This window comes from Oncorhynchus tshawytscha, linkage group LG04 (assembly GCF_018296145.1).
Source record: "Oncorhynchus tshawytscha isolate Ot180627B linkage group LG04, Otsh_v2.0, whole genome shotgun sequence".
NCBI classification, from domain to species: Eukaryota; Metazoa; Chordata; class Actinopteri; order Salmoniformes; family Salmonidae; genus Oncorhynchus; species Oncorhynchus tshawytscha.
The window spans coordinates 61,673,654-61,691,087 of NC_056432.1; the positions used below are offsets into that span (position 1 = coordinate 61,673,654).

At 42.4% G+C, this 17,434-nt stretch overlaps 1 protein-coding gene across 4 annotated transcripts in view; it reads right to left on the reverse strand.

Moving 5' to 3' along the window:
• The window catches only part of LOC112235745 (pyruvate kinase PKM-like), a 21,504-nt gene extending 9,598 nt beyond the window's left edge, over positions 1 to 11,906 (reverse strand). For 2 of the 4 annotated variants that reach the window (XM_024404265.2, XM_024404264.2), the window contains exons 1-3: positions 9,198 to 9,508; positions 4,963 to 5,138; positions 4,272 to 4,363 (exon numbers count right to left, since the gene is read on the reverse strand). In XM_024404265.2, coding sequence (XP_024260033.1) covers positions 4,272 to 4,363; positions 4,963 to 5,138; positions 9,198 to 9,493 — 564 coding nt within the window. In that variant the 5' untranslated portion in view covers positions 9,494 to 9,508. Of the gene's footprint in view, positions 1 to 4,271; positions 4,364 to 4,962; positions 5,139 to 9,197; positions 9,509 to 11,559; positions 11,633 to 11,751 lie in introns of those variants that run through there. The other 2 variants (XM_024404267.2, XM_024404266.2) reach the window with 2 other exon arrangements.
• Between the last annotated feature and the right edge of the window lie 5,528 nt (positions 11,907 to 17,434).

Sequence of the window (17,434 nt, forward strand, 5' to 3'; positions counted from 1 at the left end):
ATGCTGCTTCTCCCCATCTGGGTAAGGGCTTCATTTCCATTCTCTCCTTCCCAGTTATTCTGCTGTTACTGTATCACCACAAACAGCCTTGGCATCAAATTGAGCCTAGTGCACAGTGCCAAACTACACCAAGATAACTACATTCACAGCATATGCCTTAGAGCAGCTAGTCAGACAAAGCCAGGTCATCTGAGAACTGGGTATAGTTTCAGCGAGTGGATATGTCATTTCATGAAGATATAAATAAAGATGTGGAAGTGCACTTCCTAACATTTTGATAAGCCTCCATGATACAGTAGAGGGCCAGGAGACAGACAGGATGACAAGGTGAGTGGCTCAGGCCCCCTGCCTGAGAGTAGCAGGTTAAGACAGAGGAAGCGTCTTTGGCCTGCTGAGTGACCTCTACTGAACAGGGAATTGAAGCAGGTGACTGTGACGGAGTGGGAGGGACTCCACCCGTTGCTCCAGGCCTGCACCCTGGGCGGGGTGATAAAACTACAAGATGAAGGCACAGATTAAGTATTTATAGTGGCACAAGCAACCTCAGGTAAGGTTTCCACTGCAGTCTGCCTGCTCCATCGCACAGTTTAGGGCCTACCTTTGATCCTGAGCAGACAACTCCACCCTTGAACTGCACACCCTGGTTGGCACAGAGTACATCTCATATTCAAACAACATCTTCTGAAGGTAACTGATACTTTGCAAAGAAGCATGCCTGACAGACAATGACGAGTGGCACTATAACATTGGAGCAGGGGAGGTGGTCAAAAATGGCAGCTAGAACAGACGTTTTAGCGAGTTGCGCACCAAACATCAGAAAAATTGTGGAGAGAAATAAAACATTGCCAGACATTCCTATTATTGTTTTTACTTACTCAAGATATAAGAGCTTTCCAGTGACTGGAATGATAAGTGGATCATTTATTTTGGCATGTCCATGCGAAGCCGTGACAAAAAGGGACGCAAGCTGTTCTATTGCTAAACAACAAGAGGAACGTTCTTAGACAACTGCCATAACTACGTTTGCCCTATGGATGATCTCACGCATTTGAAGGCTGTTGAAGATGACAAGTTTCCCTCTATCGGTTACTCCGTGCAAACCTCTCCTTACTCATCAACTCCAGGTCTGATGCCATTGAGAAAATGGTATTCACAACCATGGTAATCAAAGGCTGGAAAAAGATTGGAGTTTGCATGTGAAAATGAGTAGCTAAAGTTGAAAAGCGTGTGGAAAAAGGTGGAACAGAATAACAATGTCTACCATAGACATCTCACTAATCTGGAGCAATACACAAGAAGATGAATCCTGAGACTCTACGGCATGCCCGAGGTGGAGAATGGGGATGTGCGACGCAAGGCTATCCACATCTGCCAAGAAGTAACGCCTGCAGAGAAGACCATCGATGTTGTGCATCGCCAAGAAGAAAAAGCAAACGATTCAAGACTAAGGGGTATCATCCTCTTCACTGCCAGATTCTACAGTGATGCTGTCTTGGAAGCAGTTCGGAAGAACGTGTTCCTTCAGAGCCCCGGTCTGCGTGTCGCCAAGCATCTCAACCCGGAGGACATAGAAACGAAGAACAAGTTGTGGCCAACGATCAAGAAAGCATGAAATGCTGCCTACTACGGAGAACGAGGTTTCACCAACAGTTTGGAAATCCATATTCCTCCCTAGAACTTCACCAGCAGGAACAAATTGATGGTGTCACCCATGGTATTCTCATCGTCCTTGCACAGACTACCTAACAAGCCTCTAGTGAGAGTTTCTCAGCACGACTCAGGTACCTCAATCATTTATTCATTTTTTTCCCTCTCTTGTATGACCAGATGGCGGCCTATTTTGTTTGCAAACTCACAAAGACTGAATGTTGTATCATTTTTTTTCTGCATACAGTAACTGAGGCATACAGATCTATTATGACTTATTTTACACTGTTATTGTAGCTATTAATACTTCTTTCTAAGTGAGAACGGTCTTAAGAATGTACACACACTACCAGTCAAAAGTTGACACCTAATCATTCAAGGGTTCTTTATTTTTACTAATTTTCTACATTATAGAATAGTGAAGAAATCAAAACTATTAAATAACACATAAGGAATCATGAAGTAACCAAAAGAAGTGTTGAACAAATCAAAATATATATTTTATATTTGAGATTCTTCAAAAGTAGCCACCCTTTGCCATTGATAGCTTTGCACTCATATTAGAGCAGCATATGTTAGTATAGAGATATCTTTACAGTAAAATAAGCAAAGAGAAACCAGATGCTTTTCTAATTTCTGTGGAGAACCCGTACCCATTACATTAGGAAAGAAACTTAGAATGAACACGTACGAGTATGGTGGGCTGAATTTACTGGACTCAACTCATTTAAATAATACTTAAGATCAATTGGATAAATCAATTCCTAAGAAGAACTTTATTCCTCATCATGTCTTCTCTACTTTGTGACTTTCACTTCATGTTGGTTTGTAATTATAATATTGACAGAGTTCCAGTGAAACTCTGTTTTTCGTCAGCAGGTTCTCGCCAATTTCTCCACACATTATATATGGAATAAATCGGGACATAGTATAAAATAACCTAAATTGTTTTAAGAATATTGGTTTCTGAAATAATATCCTATCGGTGAGCCAACTTGTAAATGCAGAGGGTAATTCTTATCACTTTAAGATCCCTGTAACACCTCATGATTTTGCAATTATTTTAGATGTCATTCGCTCAGGTGTTGCTTTATTAGGAACGTGTCAAGACCTGACTCTCAGAACATACCTACTTATTAACCCTGTTGACTCATCAGTAACAAAGATTTCTCTTCTTACTAACTAAATTAAGGAAGTTCCTTTCTAAATTCTTCATAATTATTATCCTGCCAACCACCATACAAAGAAGTTTAAGAAAAACACTAATTCACATTGTACCTTTTGTAACAACCACCCAGAAACAGTGTTGCATTTTTTTGGCATTGTATTCATTGAATCAGTAGCTTTATAATTGAACACGTTTATGAGGATTTTACACTATTATGGAGAGATGTACGGGTTGGATTCTTTAACTACTATATGACCTCGGATGGGGCCACAGTGTCTCCTGACCCCTCCTGTCTCAGCCTCCAGTATTTATGCTGCAGTAGTTTATGTGTCGGGGGGCTGGGGTCAGTTTGTTATATCTGGAGTACTTCTCCTGTCCTATTCGGTGTCCTGTGTGAATCTAAGTGTGCGTTCTCTAATTCTCTCTTTCTTTCTCTCTCTCGGAGGACCTGAGCCCTAGGACCTGAGCTCCAGGACTACCTGACATGATGACTCCTTGCTGTCCCCAGTCCACCTGGCCATGCTGCTGTTCCAGTTTCAACTGACCTGAGCCCTAGGACCATGCCCCAGGACTACCTGACATGATGACTCCTTGCTGTCCCCAGTCCACCTGGCCATGCTGCTGCTCCAGTTTCAACTTCCACCTGACTGTTCTGCCTTATTATTATTCGACCATGCTGGTCATTTATGAACATTTGAACATCTTGGCCATGTTCTGTTATAATCTCCACCCGGCACAGCCAGAAGAGGACTGGCCACCCCACATAGCCTGGTTCCTCTCTAGGTTTCTTCCTAGGTTTTGGCCTTTCTAGGGAGTTTTTCCTAGCCACCGTGCTTCTACACCTGCATTGCTTGCTGTTTGGGGTTTTAGGCTGGGTTTCTGTACAGCACTTTGAGATATCAGCTGATGTACGAAGGGCTATATAAATAAATTTGATTTGATTTGATTTAACTAAGTTGAAACAATTATGTAATTAATTTCATAATTTTTGGGGCCAAATTTCATATTCAAAATCTCAATTTACAAACACCACATTTCTTACAAAAATAAATGTAACTATATTTTAAGACATTTAAATACTCTACCAACAAAAAAGCTGTTAGAATAAGTGTTTATGTCCCTTAAGGTCCTTTTATATTGCACCCCCTAGCCCAATTGTCCTTTGTATGTGTATATGACACACACGTGTTCCCCCATGTACTTTTGTATTTATGTTTTGTTTAAAAAATAATAATGTCCTTGACCTAATCATCAAAACAGCCTGTGTGGGTTTGTGCTATTCAGTAGAACTGGGAATTGCCAGGGACATCGCGACACGATATCACAATACTGGTGTCGATATGATATGTATCGCGATTCCATACTGCGATTTTAGGTCTGGATCCAGTCTGCGTAGAAGTGTGTGATCATCCTCCACTGCAAAAGTCTAGGTGTCTAGACATGCTAGGGAACCCACCTCGTGAGATCCATGGGAGAAGTTCATGCGAGCGATGTTCATCCCAGACTTGATCATCTCCTTCAGCATGTCCACAGAGCGGGAGGCTGGCCCTGTTACAACAGAGGTGGGTTGAAACAACAGCACACACACGTGTGATGTCATACAGTATGTATTTCACAGCATCATCCTATAGTAGAGGGCCTTTAAAATACAGATGTAAAAATATTATAGGCCTACAGACATTTGAACGCTAACATCCATTGCGTTAAGCGATATTCCGTGATACCTACTGTTGTGCAGCACGTGCCAGGTGATCTAGTTACAGTATGGAATTCACAACTAAATGTTTGCCATCTAGATACCATATAACTATTAAAAATAAAAATGTCCTAAATGCTCTCAAGTTGTGCATTTGGTTTACTAATTTTGTAGCTAGTTAGCCATCTAGCTGAAGCTGAAGATGGGATGTCAGTCCTCCAAATAGTTTAGGTCAGAGACATTGACAATACGTTTGTTAGCATTTGATGGGATTTTACATGTACCTGTTAGCATTGCTAACCTACAGATTACGGAGGCTCAGTGGAGTTTGAAAATAGCAGCCCTTGTGTTCAGTGCCGGTATTACCGAATATCCCAGGATGGCACAAGGTCGGTATGAAGGTATGACAATCTAGATACCGCCCAAGCCTAGTGAGAGCGTTGCCACTGACCAATAGTGCAGATGATGCCAGTGTTGCGGGCTGTGGTGGGTTCAGAGTCGATGTCCAGCAAGCACATGTGCTCCAGGAAGGTGTCGGCCATGGCAGCGCCGAGCTGCTGCGTCTGGACGAAGGCAGAGCCCATGTCTTGAGACTTTGAACCGGGCATGATGGCAGAATTTGAAGTCCTGGAGGAGGAAAGAGAGAGATGAGGTGATATGAAGGGCGTACTAAGACAGTAAGGTGCTAATGGTTCACTCAATTCAGTGTCTCCAATCTCAGGCAATATCAAGGTCATGGACTGGACTGCCACATTAAACACACATGACCACACTGGTTCATGAAACCAACTTTAGAGCCACCAGTCTAGGAATTAGCACACAACAGCTTAGAGGCACAGTGTGTGGCTTTGAAGCAATTGACATCTGTGCAAATAACCGTTTGTTTGTGGAATGAGGAACCTATTCAAAAGAGGACCACATCTGAAAAAACAGGAAGTGTGATTGAAGCCCTTGCCTGCTGGTTCTCATGCTGCACAATAGACAAAGACATGGGCCTAGTTACGATTGATCTATAACATAGCCTGGGCTACAGAAACATGTCGAGGTTATTCCTAGCCAGTAACATTCTTTCATTGAGGAGCACATTGAGTTGTTTGCACATTATACATTGTGTTCTCCCCCTCCTCTGAGTCACCCATGGCAACCGCAGCCCTGACTGTCAGTGCTTTCATTATTTCCTCCTAGCCCGGGACAGATCACTTTCAACATGGCTCAATACAGAGCTGTTGAAAACAAGCGGACATTTCGATGAGGACTGCATCAAACCCAATATGAAGTAACCTAGCACCATAAAGTTATTTTGCTCAAGACTCCCCTTTTCTAGTGTGTGTGTCTTGACAGTATTACACAACAGGCTCTTTGTACAGGTACTATATGTCAGGCCAAATTCTCAGTGGCTTTAGGGCAGGCAAAAAAATAAATAAAAAGTCAATATGGTAGCTCTGTGCAAGGTGGAGCATCTGAGAGTGTAGAGTCCCGAGTCAACTCTGCTTCAGGGGCTGTTGCCATGGTTACATAACCAAGGAATGTGGCAATAGATGTCATACCTGCCATCTGTGGTATGTAGGCTGAGGATCACTGGAGGGCTGCCCTAGGCAAGTCAGGGTTACCAACCTGGACTAGCCTAAACACTAACCAGTGGAGAGTTTAATTTAACCCAGTCTAAATTATACAGTGACAATCACATGAACAGAGAACACTCACTGATTGCTTCTTCAAGGTGTAGCTTCTAGGAAATACTAAACTTTCTAATAGGTTACATCTGTTAGTCTACCTTGTTGCAGTGAACAGTTTCACTAGTCTGGCAGACCTCTAAGACACTACTTAAAAACAGATGAGAATCTGCAGAATGCATAGGGACAGAGAGAGCACGTCATCCTCCTCAGTAGCCCCATTTACTGCAAAGCACAATCGTATCACATACCTCCCCTCAAAATTCCCAGACTAGTTTGAATTAGCCAAGGCTAAATTTGTTTGGCTAATGTTAGCCAATGTTGTATTCTGCATCCCAAAACCATGAGAAAACAAATAATCAGTCATGGAGATAAAAGCTCTGAAAACAAGCTCTGAAGGAAAAATACTGGAGTTCTGGTACAGGTACAGCCTGCAAAAGAGATAGTCAAAAATAATATCCCGATATGCAACTGTAGCGACCCACACCCACACTATTATTTAGGGCAGGCTACCCTCTAGAACCAGGCCTACACTCAGCTCATCTCTTTCAGTGTGTAAATGAATCGGGACAGGGCCCTGCCAAACAGCAGCATTGAAACCCAATGGGCAGCAGCTCAGTGACATCGGAGCCTCAAAGGCAGCAGCCCCGTGTTGTACGTGAGCACGGTCACATCATGCTCACTCCAGACTCCCAACTGCATACACAGCATGAGCCAGCAGGGGCAGCCCCCAGACAGAGTAGAGCACAGTGTAGACTGCAGAGAGAGAAACAGAAATCATACAATGCCTTGTCTCAAATGAGGCCTAGATCCTTATCCCTGGAACACACTGTTTACAGCAAACTGGGGGTGAGACATGGGATGGGCTCTGACATCCATTGTCAACACAAAGGCTGGTAAGGTAGCCAACAACAACTAACAATCTCAAGAGGTTGACAATGACATCTCAAGATCAACATTTGCAAATGAAATATGCACATTGAAATCAGGGCCACTGGCTACATAAAATGCACAGTGTAAATTGTATAATGCAATTGCTGTTCATATGATCATTTTGGCTTTACTCCTTCCTTCAAATGAACAGGGACATGTTTGGAATTATCCTACAGCCCGAGGGAGTTCTGACTAGAGGTCGACCGATTAAGTTCAACAATCGGTAATCTGTATTTTTGGGCGCCGATTTCCGATTTTTTTAATAATTATTTTTGTTCCTTTATTTAACTAGGCAAGTCAGTTAAGAACACATTCTTATTTTCAATGACGGCCTAGGAACGGTGGGTTAACTGCCTTGTTCAGGGGCAGAACGACAGATTTTCACCTTGTCAGCTCAGGGGATCCAATCTTGCAACCGTACAGTTGACTAGTCCAACGCTCTAACCATCGCACTCCACGAGGAGCCTGCCTGTTACGCGATTGGAGTAGAAGCCAAGGTAAGTTGCTAGCTAGCATTAAACTTAACTTATAAAAAACAATCATAATCACTAGTCATAACTACTAATCCAGGTTAGCAGGCAATATTAACATTTCTCTTGCGTTTATTGCACGCAGAGTCAGGGTATATGCAACAGTTTGGGCTGCCTGGCTCATTGCGAAACAATTTGCCAGAATTTTACACAATTATGACATAACATTGAAGGTTGTGCAATGTAACAAGAATATTTAGACTTAGGGATGCCACCAGGTAGATAAAATACCAAAAGGTTCCGTATTTCACTGAAAAACGTTTTGTTTTCGAAATGATAGTTTCCGGATTCGACCATATTAAATGACCAAAGGCTCGTTCGTATTTCTGTGTGTTATGTTATAAGTCTGATTTGATAGAGCAGTCTGACTGAGCAGCAGCAGGCCCGTAATCATTCATTCAAACAGCACTTTTGTGCGGTTTGCCAGCAGCTCTTCGCAAGCACAGCGCTGTTTATGATTTCAAGCCTATCAGCCTAATGGCTGGTGTAACCAATGTGAAATGGCTAGCTAGTTAGCTGGGTGTGCGCTAATACCGTTTCAAACATCACTCGCTTTTAGATTTGGAGTAGTTTGCCGCGGCTTTTGTGGAGCGCTGCTTCGAGTGTGGCTGTTGTCGATGTGTTCCTGGTTCGAGCCCAGGTAGGGGCGAGGAGAGGGACGGAAGCTATACTGTTACACTGGCAATACTAGTGCCTATAAGAACATCCAATAGTCAAAGGTATATGAAATACAAAAATGGTATAGAGAGAAATATTCCTATAAATACTATATTAACTACAACCTAAAACCTCTTACCTTGGAATATTGAAGTCTCATGTTAAAAGGAACCACCAACTTTCATATGTTCATGTTCTGAGCAAGGAACTTAAACGTTAGCTTTTTTACATTGCACATATTACTTTCTTCTCCAACACTTTGTTTCTGCATTATTTAAACCAAATTGAACAGGTTTCATTATTTATTTGAGGCTAAATTGATTTATATTAAGTTAAGTGTTCAGTATTGTTGTAATTGTCATTATTACAAATAAAATAAAAATTGGCCGATTAATTGGTATCGGCTTTTTTGGTCCTCCAATAATCGGTATCGGCGGCGGAAAAAAAATCATAATCGGTCGACCTCTAGTTCTGACATGACCCAGCCTGCTATGCTTTAGCAGGAAACCCTTCCTACCCTGTGACTAACACATAACACACAGCTGGGCTGATGATGGCTTGCCAAAAGATGCACTACAGTCCTCCCAATCCCTTCCAACACCCCTCACTGGAACAGAATATGCTTCCCCGCTCTCCATGCACTTCCTCTGCCTACGTACTGCCCCCTCCCCTCACTTTCACACATGCATGCACACACTGTGCGATGTCTCCACTGCGCATTGGCAGCATAGCCAGAGGTTGCCTTACAGGAGTGACATCACATGACATCCTAGGAGCAGCCATGACGACCCTGACGTACCCAATAATTCTACACTGGTGACCTCAGAAGCTAGCCCCCTCCCCCTGCGCTACATTGATTCAGTCTCATCATCCAGCTAGGTGGCATTACATACCAGTAAACCGTTCTGTTCCTCCTGGGGACGTACAAGAACGTAGCTGCTACCGACCTCCTGAAGATCCCCAGTCGGTGTGACCCCCGGACCCCACAGAGCGCAGCAGGAACAGCAGCAGCGCTAACCGGACAAGCAGGAACTCCCGGTAGGGTGACTCGCTTGCCTACGCACAGCTCAGGAATAAATCCTCTTCTCTTCAGCGAGGACAACGTGCTGCAGTACACACAGTTCAGGCTGCGTGCCCTGATACTGCGGCTATACATGAGACCTTCAAACCTGCCGTTTACCACAGCCATGTTATGCTGGCAGCACTAGGTCATATTACCCCTAGGGCTCTAAAAATGGTGGATGTGTATTCTAATAATAACACATGGTAAGCCTGTGTAGAAGACAAAACGCTAGCCTGGGATTAGTGGATTTCATGCTGCCATTGGGTGGCAGTAGTCATACATCACTGGGTGGGTGACACATTTGCACTCTGTGCTGCATTGCATTACACAGCAGATAGTATCCATGTTCTGCTGCGCTGCAGCCTAGCGTTACTCAGCACCTGTAGCCACTATGCTAGTCTCACATTGCCAGACATAGCCAAGAGCAGGAGGCAAGACTACCACTATGTATGGCAGACTGCATGAAAGTGACACTAGCTGCAGCAGGACTACTGCAGCAAAACAAATTCAGTCAGTGTAGGCCTACACCCCTCAACACTGCAGCAGGTTAAGGACAGTTCAAAGAGGAGCCATGGCTAGATTTCTTCTTAGTCAACTCTCAATTGCAGTTGAGTAGGAGACCAGGAATATGCTGTGCAGAATAGTGAGTCATAGGTGGGGTTTTCAACCTGGGCATTCTGAGTTCTTATTTCACCTCATTGAGAACAAACTTCAGAGGAAGAGGTGCCTAGTCATTCTCCCTGTGCACCGTTAGGGGCTATAGCATGATATTTGAAACTCTGGAAATTTACAGCAGGAAATGACTAAAAGTGACACAATACTGGGAGTATTTTAGACATTTACTGTGGGGCCTGCAGCGTACGTGCTTTCAGCCCAGTACTCCGGGTATGCAGATTGCCAGATAGGGCACTGACGTATGCATTATAATCTAGGCCTCACACCCGTAAAAGAGGCACTATGTTGGGACATACCATAGTATAGCCACTCCTGTCCCCACTGATAACACATGATTCCTAACCTACTGAGAAGTGCTTCTATGCCCTAGCATCCCAAAATAGAAGTCAGCTCCCTCAAGCGACCTGGCTGATGCGGTGTAAAGTATAGGGCCAGGGTGGCTTGTATTTCCTCCTACACTCACACAGGGCTCTGGGCCAGAAGAATCTGTTACATAACAATGGCTGAGCATCTCAGGAACAGTCCTAACCAGACGTAGGAGGAGCACTAAACCTTAATTTGAAGCCTAAATTAGTTCTGAGACTGACTAACCACACACATTTCTGATATGAAATTTGCAAATTGTTCAAGTCTAGACAGGTTTCATTAAAAAAAATTATTTAAAACTGAAGGCCTACATGACCATTTGATTTGGGAGGTGGGAGAAATGGAAGAACTGACCAAGGAGGTCAGGGTTTGATGCAGGCTAGCTGATAGAAAGAGCTAGTATTGATGTATGACTAGTCAATAAACAGGCACTGCAGAAGAGGGGTTCTAGAAGGTTGCACCGACTCCCCCCTCCTCCCAGTGTCAACAAAGCCAATCCATTCAGACATAGTTAGGGCCATATAAGTGTTTTTTTTGCTGTCCGCTTTCACGGGTTTTATAGGGCCCTAGAGTTTGACAGGTCAGCGAGGCCACATTACTGCTTGTTGTAGACTTACTTCCAACAAAAGGACAACAGACCACTGAATGTCAGTGTGAATAACAGCTTTGTTCAGTGGGCCGGGAGGACCGCACAGATCTGAACATTGTTATTAAAAAGCAATCGATTCAGTAAATTGGTAACATGAGAATGGCCAGTCATTAGTTTGCAGTACAATGCATCCACTGATGCGCCACAGGGCACGTCTCCATTTCTGCGTCACATTTTCACGAATTTAAGATATCGCGAAGAGAAACTAGCCAATGGAATTCCAAGTTCATCGGGCAACCACACCCACCAGGCGAGACTAGTAAAATACGAGCGCATTAGTTTCTCTCCGCTTTAAAACACACGTTTTAGACTTATACCATGTTAGTTCATGAGAAATAACTCCTCATAAAAATGGTAGTTAACCTGTATGAATAGTTAGCTGGAGAAAACTGCATCACACTGAGTTAGTCACTGACAAACACCATTCTTTGTATGACTAAAACACCACATGGTTTGTAAATTTAAACGGTTTAAGATGGTTCAAAGTGTAAACTACTGTTACCTCTTACTAGGTAGCTAGACAGTTATCTTTTGGAATCCATCCCTTGCCTGGACTACGCCACTAAAAAAACCAGCTGGCAACACAGAATATGAGAACGTCAATTGAATACAATTGTAATTTGATGACAGCAGTACAGTAAAACAAACGTACATCATGTCATTAGCTAGCTACAACTCTTGTGATGATACTCACCTTCTATCGATGAACAACTGCTAGACTGACGTATTTCTCTTACACCCAGAAGCTCAAGGTGATCTCCTAAACTAAAGCGGAACTATTTTTGTTCGATGCATCACGTATCCATCCGCGAAAAATAAATCGCTATTACAAGTATATAATGAATTCAATCGAAATATATGGTTTCAATAATTCATACATATTTAGAATGTATTTATGTATGATTTCTGATGTATTCTTTGGCGAAAAAAAACCACCCGGTTAACCAGGGCTTGGAACTATAAACCATGGGGAAGTTTACATAAAGGAACATAATGAAAGTGCGGTGATGCGATACCGCTGATGTCCAATCAGGAACGAGAAGCATCTCTGAAGCATGGGGCAGACATGTGACTCAGGGATGCGGTACAATTTCTTGAACATCTCATCGGAATGGTTACCATAGGGTCTTATATTCAAACACCTGCATTTCAGTTACACTATGCTCAATCTCACTGTATAGTCAATAGTTGCATAAATGTATACCCATCATGGTGGTTGGAGATGTGAAAATCCCAGGAAAGACACACCTAAAATTGCACGTACATCATCGAAGCCGCAGTGTCTCATTGGATGCCCATGACTGAAAGGTTATATTATTGCATAAGTAACAAATGTGTCAGAAAATGATCGTGTCTCACGCACTCAAACAAATCAGTACTTCAATCCTTTCCAATCTCCACTCATCTCACCCAAACACATAGTATCTGATGATGATGACGATATTTTACATAATTTTAGTTACCATCACGATACTACTGATCATGCAAGGCAGTTCCACAACATGTCACTTTAACAGTCCACTTTTTAATTTGGAGAATTCAGAGGGGTCTGTCATCAGCACAAGTATAACCACAGTTAGGAGACAGTATCTTTGGTATACTGTGACAGTTGAGGATGAGATCATTTATAATCAACAGCTCCCTCTAGTGTTCATTATCAAGAAAAGATTAGCTGAGGCTTAGCTTGCTGTGGCTAAACTACAATTGAATATTCCTTCCACCAGCACAAACCTTTGATAGTTTCCCTCTAACATTTTCTCTTACTTTTATATCATGCAATATATTTTGGGTAAAGGAGTTATATAAACAAAAACCCTTTCACTCAATCTGACTTGTTGTATTCCTACTCAATTTAAGCTCTCATCACAGATGGGAGTGAGACTACAAGTCCTGCCTAAACCTCATCAAGCCAAGTTAGAGGAAAATTCCTACCTGTTGTCACTGGCGAAGTGTTCTAACTGTGTAGGGATTGTCTACATGTCATCATGTTCACCATTCAGTTATGGAATGTAACCCCTTCCTCTCTGTCCGCTCCTACGGTAGTCCTCACCTGATCTCAACGGTAACATTGCTGCTGCAGCTGCTGCCACTGTTGGCTTCTCCCTGGCCCCGGCCAGACTCTGGCTGTGTCCTGCACTCTGCTCTGCTCCCTCAGACCAATGGACACCTGCCCAGGTGAGGGACATTCCCTCCAACCCAATCACCTGGCCACACTGGCCAAGCCCCCACCAGTCACAGGGCATTATCATCTCACACACCACAGCCATGAGATACAGTAAGATAACCCTCACCCTGGTGAAATCCCCAGTCAAATCCTATAGATATATAGATATTAGATAAGCGGCTGTGATGATATATTCATATTTTGATTTGTGAGGTTATATGTTTTCTGACTAAGATGATAGTTTATTTTCATATCATGTAAATATTTTCATCAGGTTTTTATAATATTTCATTGAAGTGATTCCATTTTTGAAAAAGACCTAGAAAAGCACTATTCACTGCAGAACTATCTATTCTATGTCTCCACAATACCCCATGATGACAAAGCAAAGAAACAGGTTTTTAGAAATGTTTACAAATGTATTGAAAAAAGTGTTAAACAAATCAAAATATATTTTACATTTGAGATTCTTCAAATAACCACCCTTTACCTTGATGACAGCTTTGCACACTCTTGGCATTCCTTCAACCAGCTTCAACTGGAATGCTTTTTCAACAGTCTTGAAGGAGTTCCCACATATGCTGAGCACTTGTTGGCTGCTTTTCCTTCACTCTGCTGTCTGACAGAGTTCCCATATTCCATATTTTGTTACGTTACAGCCTTGGATTACATTACAATGTGCCTAATCAATCTACACACAATACCCCAAGATGACAAAGCAAAAACAGGTTTTTAGAAATGTTTGCAAATGTATTGCTTTTTTTTATATATACTTTATTTAAATAAGTATTCAGACTCCTTGCTATGAGATTCAAAATTGAGCTCATGTGCATCTTATTTCCATTGATCATCCTTAAGATGTTTCTACAGCTTGATTTGAGTCCACCTGTGGTAAATTCAATTGATTGGACATGATTTTGAAAGGCACACACCTGCGTATATAAAGACCCACAGTTGAAAGTGCATGTCAGAGCAAACCAAGCCATGAGGTCGAATGAATTGTCCATAGAGCTCTGAGACAGGATTGTGTCGAGGTACAGATCTGGGGAAGGGTACCCAAAAATGTCTGCAGCATTGAAGTTCCAAAAAGAACACAATGGCCTCCATCATTCTTAAATGAAAGACGTTTGGAACCACCAAGACTCTTACTAGAGCTGGCCGCCCGGCCAAACTGAGCATTTGGAGGAGAAGGGCCCTGGTCAGGGAGGTGACAAAGAACCTGATGGTCACTCTGACAGAGCTCCAGAGTTCCTCTGTGGAGATGGGTGAAACCTTCCAGAAGGACAACCATCTCTGCAGCACTCCACTGATCAGGCCTTTATGGTATAGTGGCCAGATGGAAGCCACTCCTCAGTAAAAGGCACATGACAGGCCACTTGGAGTTTGTCAAAAGGCACCTAATGGAATCTCAGACCATGGGAAACAAGATTCTCTGGTCTGATGAAACCAAGATTGAACTCTTTGGTCTGAATGCCAAGCGTCATGTCTGGAGGAAACCAGACACCATCCCTATGGTGAAGCATGGTGGTGGCAACATCATGCTGTGGGGATGTTTTTCAGCAGCAGGGACTGGGAGACTAGTCAGGATCGAGGGAAAGATGAACAGAGCAAAGTACAGAGAGATCCTTGATGAACACCTGCTGAGGACCTCAGATTGGGGTGAAGGTTCACCTTCCAACAGGACAACGACACTAAGCACACAACCAAGACAACGGAGGAGTGGCTTCGGAACAAGTCTCTGAATGTCCTTTAGTGGCCCAGCCAGAGCCCGGACTTGAACCCGATTGAACATCTCTGGAGAGACCTGAAAATAGCTGTGCAGTGATGCTCCCCATCCAACCTGACAGAGCTTGAGAGGATCTGCAGAGAAGAATGGGAGAAACTCCCCAAATACAGGTGTGCCAAGCTTATAGCGTCATACCCAAGAAGACTCGATGCTGTAATCGCTGCCAAAGGTGCTTCAACAAAGTACTGAGTAACTGAGTGACTTGCCTAGTTAAATAAAGGTTTAATAAAAAGAAATCAATCAAAATTAAAGGGTCTGAATACTTACACTACTGGTCAAAAGTTTTAGAACACCTACTCATTAATGTGTTTTTTATTATTTTCTACATTGTAGAATTATAGTGAAGACATTAAAGCTATGAAATAATACATATGGAATCATGTAGGAACCAAAAAAGTGTTAAACAAATCAAAATGTATTTTACGTTTGAGATTCTTCAAATAGCCACCCTTTGCCTTGATGACAGCTTTGCTCATTCTTGGCATTCTCTCAACCAGCTTCGCCTGGAATGCTTTTCAAACAGTCATGAAGGAGCTCCCACATATGCTGAGCACTTGTTGGCTGCTTTTCCTTCACTCTGCGGTCTGATTCATCCCAAGCCATCTCAATTTGGTTGAGGTCGGGGGATTGTGGAGGCCAGGTCATCTGATACAGCACTCCATCACTCTCCTTCTTGGTAAAATATCCCTTACACAGCCTGGAAGTATGTTGGGTCATTGTCCTGTTGAAAAACAAATGATAGTCCCACTAAGCCCAAACAAGATGGGATGGCGTATCGCTGCAGAATGCTGTGGTAAGCATTCTGGTTATGTGTGCATAAAATTGTAAATAAATCACAGAGAGTCACCAGCATAGCACCCCCACATCATAACACATTCTCCTCCATGCTTTAAGGTGTGAAATACACATGTGGAGATCATCCGTTCACCCACACTGCATCTCACAAAGACACAACCAAAAATCTCCAATATGGACGTCAGACCAAAGGACAGATTTCCACCGGTCTAATGTCCGTTGCTCATGTTTCTTGGCACAAGCAAGTCTCTTCTTATTATTGGTGTCCTTTAGTAGTGTTTTCTTTGCAGAAATTCGACCATGAAGGCCTGATTCACACAGTCTCCTCTGAACAGTTGATGCTGAGAGGCTGGTAACTCTAATGAACTTATCTTCTGTAGCAGAGGTAACTCTGGGTCTTCCATTCCTGTGGCGGTCCTCATGAGAGCCAGTTTCCTCATAGCGCTTGAAGATTTTTGCGACTGCATTTCAATGAAACTTTCTAAGTTCTTGAAATGTTCCACATTGACTGACCTTCATGTCTTAAAGTAATGATGGATAGTCGTTTTTCTTTGCTTATTTGAGCTGTTCTTGCCATAATATGGAGTAGGTCTTTTACCAAATAGGGCTATCTTCTGTATACCCCCCTACCTTGTCACAACACAACTGATTGGCTCAAACGCATTAAGACGGAAAGAAATTCCACAAATGAACTTTTAAGAAGGCACACCTGTTCATTGAAATGCATTCCATTCCAGGACTACCTCATGAAGCTGGTTGAGAGAATGCCAAGTGTGCAAAGTTGTCATCAAGGCAAAGGGTGGCTATTTGAATAATGTAACATTTAAAATATATTTAGATTTGTTTAACACTTTTTTGTTACTATGTGATTCCATATGTGTTATTTCATAGGTTTGATGTCTTCACTATTATTCTGCAATGTAGAAAATAGTAAAGAAAGAAAAACCCTTGAAGGAGTAGGTGTTCTAAAACCTTTGAACAGTAGTGTATGTTGAATACTTAAATTTTCAAAAATGTCTAAAATCCTGTTTTTGCGTTGTCATTATGGGGTATTGTGTGTCGATTGGTGAGATTAAAAAATAAAATAAAACCATTTTAGAACAAGGCTGTAATGTAACGAAATGTGGAAAAAGTCAAGGGGTCTGAATAGTTTCTGAATGCACTGTATGTCCTATCTTTGACTTCAGGCAGAAAATCTTTACAAGGGTCACTGCACTTTGGAATTCCTGCTATAACACATCAGCAAAGAGTGAGACAGCACTCCTTACTAAGAGTGGACACAGAGCAGAGCCAAACAGACAGTTCGTCCAGAGCCTAATCTGTCCGTTATATTGGTCAGTACTTACCACGATGCAGGAAGCTAACCAGGATAAACACTGATTAAGACTGTTGCACAGAGGCTAATTGCCATTGGCTCAGACGCTGACTCAGCCATTGTACAATATCCTAAACAATATGCTGCTATATAATTAATATACACACTGCAATACATTAAATACTGTACCAATGCTTCTACATTTCATTAGTTAATTAGAATGTAATATGTTTAATGTTTTGTGGTTTCGTTCCTGAGTTTTCACTGCATATATTTTCTTCATTTAATCTTTTAGAAAAGGAGATTTGTGAGCGTAA